At 39.8% G+C, this 7,931-nt stretch overlaps 1 protein-coding gene across 3 annotated transcripts; it reads left to right on the top strand.

The window, feature by feature from the left end:
* Positions 1 to 2,183: 2,183 nt before the first annotated feature.
* Positions 2,184 to 5,976, top strand: C1galt1c1 (C1GALT1 specific chaperone 1). 3 transcript variants are annotated; one of them, XM_010614553.3, is made up of 2 exons: positions 2,184 to 2,398; positions 4,820 to 5,976. In XM_010614553.3, exon 2 carries the CDS (start codon positions 4,825 to 4,827, stop codon positions 5,779 to 5,781), a length of 957 nt encoding a protein of 318 aa, XP_010612855.1. In that variant the 5' UTR covers positions 2,184 to 2,398; positions 4,820 to 4,824; the 3' UTR covers positions 5,782 to 5,976. The 3 variants fall into 3 exon arrangements, with proteins under 3 accessions (XP_010612855.1, XP_010612856.1, XP_010612858.1); XM_010614554.3 differs by having other exon boundaries at positions 2,184 to 2,590; XM_010614556.3 differs by having other exon boundaries at positions 2,184 to 2,599.
* The last annotated feature ends 1,955 nt before the right edge of the window (positions 5,977 to 7,931 follow it).

Below are 7,931 nucleotides of genomic sequence, written 5' to 3'. Positions count from 1 at the left end.
TAAATCCCTTACCCCTTGTTTTGTTCTGTTTTGTTTTGAAACACTAACTATGTAATTCAGGCTGGCCTTGAACTATGTAGCCCAGGCTGGCCTCACATCCATGTCTATCCTGCCTCAGTCTTCCAAGTGCTGGAATTACAGACCTGTGCTACAATGCCCCGCTTTTTCATATGTTAATACTGCTTTGCTGAAACCAGACTTCAAAACTTGCATGCTAGTGCATGCTTATAATCCCAGCACTCAGGAGGATGAGGCAGGAGTATCACTGCAAGTTTGAGGACAGCCTGGGCTACATAGTGAGTTCAAGGCAAGTCTGTCTGAAAAAGAAACAAAGGCTGGGGATTTAGCTCAGTGGCGCTGCACCTGCCTGGCAAGCACAAGGTCCTGAGTTGGATTCCTGGTAGGGAGGAAAAAAAAAAAAAACAAAGAAACAAAGGCGGGGGGTGGGGTAGGGGTTAGTATCTTTGGGTGATGTGATCAAAAATTCAGTGACTAGTGCTACTGGTTGCCATCCAGTGAAAAGGCAGGCTCCTAAAAACATTAGTGTGTCCTCATCCACCTTATTCACCCCGATGTGGCACCCTATGACTTTTGGTTCTTCCCCAAAGTTAAAATGACCATAAAAGGTAAAAGTTTTTAATCGATTCGGGGCATTGAGGCAGCTATGACAGCACAACTAAAGACACAAAAGACTTCCACAACTGCTTCACAAAGTGAAGTGGCAAGAAAAATAGGACAAGTGTGTTCAAAGAGAGACGTTAATGGCAATGTGTCTTTTTTTGCAATAACTTTTAAAAACCACCATCCTCTTCAATGATACTATATAATAATTTATAATGAATTGTTTAATGTCTTTCTTCCCCGCTAGACTAGAGAGGTCCATGAAGGTGGTGGATTTGTTTTTGGCACCATTATAGTCCTAGAATTTATGTAGTGCTGCCAGGATAATAATTGCCTAAAACTCGTGTGTTTGTTTCATTGCTCCCAGAAAATTTCAGTTTATTTAAATTTGATCACTGTAATTAGTCAAATATATGTGTTTTTAAGAATTCTGGCCTAAATCACCATTCTGGCCAAGTCCCCTTTGCTTTTGGTCGTTGTTGTTGTTGTAGTTTGTGTTGAGACAGTCTTGCTTGTAGTTCAGGCTGGCCTTGAACGCACTACTAGCCCAAGCTGGACTCAAATTTGTGGTGATCCTCCTGCCTCTCCTCCCACGTGCTGAGATTACAGGTATGCATCACTGTGCCTGCCTCGGTAACCAGTTATTTTGATAGAACCAAGTGATCACATATTTCGAATATTTATAAGAATGTGTGCTTTTCAAGCAAAGAAACTGCCACAATTGAATGGGGGGGTACCGGATATTGAACTCAGGACCTTGTGCTTGCGAGGTAGACGGCGGTGCCACAAGTGAATTTAAAAAGATTACATATTTAGCTGAGAGTTCTTCACTCTTAAATTGGAGACCTAGATTCTAGTAACACTTCTGCATTTATAATCTGCTCTGTGGCTTTTCAAGTTTCTTATCCCTTCTGTGCCCGGCTTCCCTCGTAACACTAACATTCATGAACTCTAAAAACAATCATCTAATGCGTATTGGAAGTAGCTTAAGCACTGGTGAAACGGGTGCTTAACAACAATCAACACTTAATAAATGCTCTCTACGTTTTAACTTTTGCTGAAGGGGTCACGTGCACTACCTCGTAAACTTTATGAGAGGCGCTACTGTGGTATTTTCTACCTTTACAACGGAAAGAACTGAGAGCGAGGTTCAGTAACCATCCCAGGATATCAAAGCACTTGGTGAAGGCAGGAACGGATTCCAGGCAGCTTGGCTTCAAATCCCATTCCTAGAACCACTGGGAATCCTTGCTCTCAAAATCTATAACTATTTCAGTGGCTTTAGTTTTGGTCCAAGAGTAGTTGGGGGAGCATCCGCTTACGAACAAAGTGGTATAGAGTCACGGGGGTACGTTAGAGAAAACATTAAGAGACCTGTAAAAGCACAGTTTCCCCCAAGGAAAAGCGGAGAAGTGAGAGAAAAACCGACTCAAGCACGCACGCATACCTCTCTGCGTGCCTCGGACACAGGCGAGCGCGCGGGTGACGCCAGCCAGGCGAGCGGCTCGGAACTCTGCATGGGGCGGGGAAAGCGGGACATACTGCGTCTGCGCGAGCGGAGTGGACCGGCGATTCCGCTCCCAGACCCACGTTCCTTTGCCCCGCCCCGCCACCTCGCGTCAGCTTCCCGGATCTTCCCACCCTTTGCGAGACCAACGAGAGGATACCGCCTGCACCTAGAGCAACCCACCCGGGCGCATAACAGAGTGGCGCGCGAACGTGAAAAGGAAGCTGTGCAAGGCTGTGGTTTCCTGCGCCCGAGCCGCTCTAGACGCGGGTGAGTGTCTACGCCGTGGTCCCCACCCAGATCGCACCCCGGAGCAGCTGGACCACCACACACACCGGGAAAGGCCTGGGCCCTAGCTCATTCCCAGCATGCTCCACGCTGGCTGCCCGGACAGTTGCAAGGGGAGCGCTGGAAGGAGCTAGAGGTGGAGGCATTCCCTTGGCCCCTCGCCGGGGTCTTGAGGTGACTATTGTATGTCCTCCCTCTCCCTTCGTTTCGTCCTCCTTCCTTTCCATAATCCACCCCACTCACCTTCACCTTCTGAAAAGGTTGACTCTAAAAATTTACTTGGGTAGTTTCTGCCTTGTTTCCGTGTGCAGTTTTTCTCTTCCACGTAGTGTCTTGGTCCCCTGTGCTCTGCATGAAATATCCCATTATGTGCAACCCCTACTGTTACTTTTTTGCCTCCTTTGTGGAAAAAAATGTATAACTTGCAAATGATTTTATATGAAATCTGTAGACTTCAGGAGTTTTGTTTTGTTTTGTTTGTTCTTTGCTGGGAATTGAACGCAGGCCCTCTTGCATGTCAGCCACGCACTCTACCACTGAGTTGCTCTTCCAGCCCTTACTTCTCTAATTTTCATCAGTACTTTTGCAGCCAGAAGTATCCTCATCAGAAAGAATCTCAATGCATACATGTGCCAGTCAAGTGAAGAGACATGAGTGAATTATATATTGGCTGGAGATGAATATGAAATCCCGGAAACTTGGATGATTTAATTTTGGACTGCACCTGACAATTCTATTATTAAAGCAGGCTTGTTTTATATCCCTTATCATTTCCTCTTAGAACTACGTTTATTGACCAGGTTCCATGAATGACATAGGAAAACCATCATTCTGGGTCGGGGATTTAGCTCAGTGGCACTGCACCTGCCTCAAAAGCGCAAGGTCCTGAGTTCAATCTCCAGCACTAGAAAGAAAAAAAAAGTGATCAGGAAAACCCATCATTCTGCCTCTTTCCCCTCCCCAACTCTGGAATTACATCTGCCAGTCTATTCTACTTCTTTTACTGGTAGAAGTCAAAGTCCATTTCCTCTAGTAGAAAACCATCTTGTAGCGATATGGTGATGTTGGGTACAAAATGAAAACTGGTGAATAGATAACTCATTTTCTTTTCTAGAAAACAAGTTTATTGAGCAACTCATTTATTAAACTTTCAATATGGTAGAAGAACTGTGTAGACTATTAGTCTGTAATGGGAAAAAGTATTAAACTGCTGTAGGTTCTAATCCACTTCTATCACTGACTAGCTCTGTGGCTTTTAAGTTAGTTCCTTAACCTCTGCGGTCCTCCATTTCCCTAACCATAAAATGAGAAATTACATTAGTTCCTAAGGCCCCTTTCAACTTTAAAAGACAAAGAGAAAATTTAAGTACCTTAGCAGAACATTATTTTTTGTGGAGGTAGAGAAATGGGAAAATTTCCTAGCATGTGTAGCATACAATTTTTGATCAGTTGTATTTAATGTAAGCTTTTCTGTTAATTTTAATTGAAATAAAGATATGGACTTAACTTTTACTTCCTCAAAGAAGAAAATCTTTTTGAGGAAGTAAAAATGAATGGTCTCCAGATATGTCTATATCATCTCATTTTTCTTCTTTCATTATGGGCTTTTATTACATCAGTAGTTGGGATACTGTATAAGAAACCACTTCATCTTAGGAACAGAAGTGTAAGTATTAACATATATGTTAATTTCCAGAAACTTGATTTAGATGTACTCTAAACACCTCAACACATTAGCAGTCAGTTAAATAAAGCAGTAGGTTGAAAAAAGAAATGTCAGCACAGATACCATTACCAATAACATTACCAATAATGGGTGGATTTATCTATTCAATTTAAAGCCTTGTTTTCAAACTACATTTGTTTTTAGAGGTATTTAAATGACAGTGCCAACTTGTGATACACAATGCTTTAAAGAGAATGATGGGCAAACAGCTTGTAATGTTGGTTTCAAGGGCTAGTGCTTTCATTTAGTACTTGATTAATTAAATCCTTGTAGATGAAATGCAAAAAGAGCCTCCCCCACAGCAAATTCTACTATATAGAGGAGCTTCTGCAAAGTTGCAGTTTATACTGGACAGTATCTCTTGGAAGGTAGATTCTCTGTTGGGCGTGGTGGCACACACCTGTAATCCTAGCACTTGGGAGGCTGAGGCAGGAGGATTGCCACAAGTTTGAGGCCAGCCTGGGATACATAGAGAGTTCAAGACCTGCCTGAACTACGTAGCGAGATCCTGTGTCAAAAAAAAAAAAAAGAAAAGATTCTGAGAGTGTTTGGTACTATATGCAACTACATTTCAAGCTTGGGAACTTTTTTTTAACATTTTGGAGAAAACTAATATAAGGAATGCCAAATCAAATTGCTGTACTAAGTATTTTAAGGGTCTTTTGTTTTCTTTATAGGAAAAATGCTTTCTGAAAGCAGTTCATTTTTGAAGGGTGTGATGCTTGGAAGCATTTTCTATGCTTTGATCACTGTGCTAGGACACATTAAGATTGGTCACAGAAATAGAGTGCACCACCATGAGCATCATCATCTTCAAGCTCCTAATAAAGAAGAGATCTTGAAAATTTCAGAGGATGAACGCATGGAGCTTAGCAGGAGCTTTCGTGTATACTGCATCATCCTTGTGAAACCCAAAGATGTGAGTCTTTGGGCTGCAGTGAAGGAGACTTGGACCAAACACTGTGACAAAGCAGAGTTCTTCAGTTCTGAAGATGTTAAAGTGTTTGAGTCAATTAATATGGAAACAAATGACATGTGGTTAATGATGAGAAAAGCTTATAAATATGCCTTTGATAAGTATAGCGACCAATACAACTGGTTCTTCCTTGCACGCCCCACTACATTTGCTATTATTGAAAACCTAAAGTATTTTTTGTTAAAAAAGGATCCATCACAGCCTTTCTACATAGGCCACACTATAAAATCTGGAGACCTTGAATATGTGAGTGTGGAAGGAGGAATTGTCTTAAGTGTAGAATCAATGAAAAGACTTAGCAGCCTTCTGAATATCTCTGAAAAGTGTCCTGAACAGGGAGGAATGATTTGGAAGATATCTGAAGATAAGCAGCTAGCAGTCTGCCTCAAATATGCTGGAGTATTTGCAGAAAATGCAGAAGATGCTGAAGGAAAAGATGTATTTAATACCAAATCTGTGGGGCTTTTTATTAAAGAGGCAATGACCAATCACCCCAACCAGGTAGTAGAAGGATGCTGTTCTGATATGGCCGTTACATTTAATGGACTGACTCCTAATCAGATGCATGTGATGATGTACGGGGTCTACCGTCTTAGGGCATTTGGACATACTTTCAATGATGCTTTGATTTTCTTACCTCCAAATGGTTCTGACAATGACTAAGAAGCAGAAAAATAGCATGTATTTCATCAACATATAAGACGTGTTGTAATTATTTGTGGTAATGACTACATATATACCAACAGAGATATATTTTTTCTTTTCTAGTCTAATGGCACTGGTATAATAACACATTAAAGTTTATTAGCTTATTTTGTAAATGAGGTGGTATTTTTTTCCTTAAAACACATAAGAATGTGTTGGAAATAAATGTTTTAAAAGTAATTTGCTAATAAAGCATACATGTATGTGATAAATTATGAACATTAAAAATCTGTGTGGCATTTTTTTACAGATTGGAACATTTAACATGTCCTTTTAGCTTTTTAGTATACACACATGAATCTCTAGTTGTGAATTTTTTATCAAAGTAAAACTTTAGCTGTTTCCTTTAATTTTTTTTTGTTTGTTTTTGGTACCAGGGATCAAACAAGGCAGGCAGTGGCACCACTGAGCTAAATCCCCAGCCCTCCTTTACTCTTAACGTAGATTTATGTTCTAAGCCTCCCCAAGTGCCAATGGATTTGCCTTCTCAAAATATGCAACTGGTAGATGTGGTGGTGCATGCATGTAATCTCAGCACTCAGGAGGCTAACAAGACAATCACCAAAAATTCGAGGCCCAGCTGGACTAGTGAGATCTAGGCCAGATTGAACTATATAGCAAGACTCTCTCCAAACAAACAAAAAAACAACAACAAAAACACCATAACCAAGCAATTTAAATATTCCTAATCAGTGTTAATGGAAGTTGAATTCTATTCCTGAGAGAAAAAATAGACTTTTCCTAGGATCTAAGTTAGTGGCATTCCTCAGTATACACAATTTCTATGTAATTTTGTACTTCAATATGCAGGTACTGAAATTGGAGTTAAATTCCAAACTGCAACTTGAATAAAAATGTAGCCACTGAGATTTATTCCTGCTGTCGAAATCTTTCAAGAATTTGTTTTGGCAGTTTCATTTACCTGAATTTTATTTTGTTAAGACAAGGACTCACTATGTAGTTCATGCTAGGCTTGAACTACTATGTAGCCAGGGCTGGCCTGGAACTCTGAGATCCTCCTGTCTCAGCCTCCTGAGTACTGGGATTACAACCATGTTCTAGCATGCCCAGCTTTAGTCTTTTTTTTTATTGTTCAAATTGTGATTTTTCTTATGTTTTTTGTTTGGAAGCTAACCTTGCCATCCAAACGGATTGCCATACCATTTGTCTAATTTCAGTAGTTACCAGAATCTTTACCCTATGGTAAAATTGTTTCTGCACTCATAATGTGTGAAATACTTCGAGCTGACTTGTCCTATGATCTGGTTAGCACATGCTGTAGAGACAATTACTGAGCCCCCTTAGGATATGAAACCATGTCATTTTAGATATCAGTATTGCATGCACCTGGCCTCATGATGTTAATGTCTCCCATAGCTTTAGCAAACCAGAAAGAAAATTTTCTCAGGCAGCAGGCCTTGGGCTTCAAATTACTGATCCTCAGACTAGTGTCAAACCCTTTAATTTCTTTGATCTGTCTCACTGAGACTTCAGTTAAGGTGAAACATTATTAATTTTGAAGAATAATAAAATCTTGATCAAGTACCCTAACATGGTCTCAGGTACAGTTATTACATATCGAATCATGTTCAGTATGAGCGCAGTGATAAACAGTATCTCTTTGAGAGTGACACACTGCCATCAATACCAATATATAAATATTTTTCTGTTGTGTCAGCTTGCCCCAAACACTATATTTTCTTTAATTGTTAATTATCAAAGTTGTAATAACTTTAATATTGGATAACTTTGTTATCAAAGTCATAACTAAGTTGTGTCAGATAATGCATTTCATTGTTTGCCAATAAATGCTGAGGTACAATCATTTAGATTAAATTGATGCTCAATTATGTTTTTATACACAGGTGTTATATCTCAACTAATATTCTATTCAAACTTATTTATTATCTAGTCAGGTAGATAAAATCTGAATCAGTAACAAAATATTACTATTATGGTCATAATTAAGTTAATCTCCATAAATGCCAGCTAGCTTAATGTAGAAAAAAATATATTCAGTAGCCAAACACTAGCCCTAATTCCACTCTGTAGTCAGATTTAGAATAAATGAAAATCTAGTGGAGAGTGTTTGTGAATATGAATATAAT

Source organism: Fukomys damarensis, unplaced genomic scaffold (assembly GCF_012274545.1).
Source record: "Fukomys damarensis isolate Sample0158 unplaced genomic scaffold, DMR_v1.0_HiC HiC_scaffold_39, whole genome shotgun sequence".
NCBI lineage: Eukaryota > Metazoa > Chordata > Mammalia > Rodentia > Bathyergidae > Fukomys > Fukomys damarensis.
This window is presented reverse-complemented; position numbering and strand designations above follow the sequence as displayed.

Coding starts and splice junctions, on each gene's coding strand:
- C1galt1c1 (XM_010614553.3), top strand. CDS start 4,825: ATGCTTTCTGAAAGCAGTTCATTTTTGAAGGGTGTGATGCTTGGAAGC.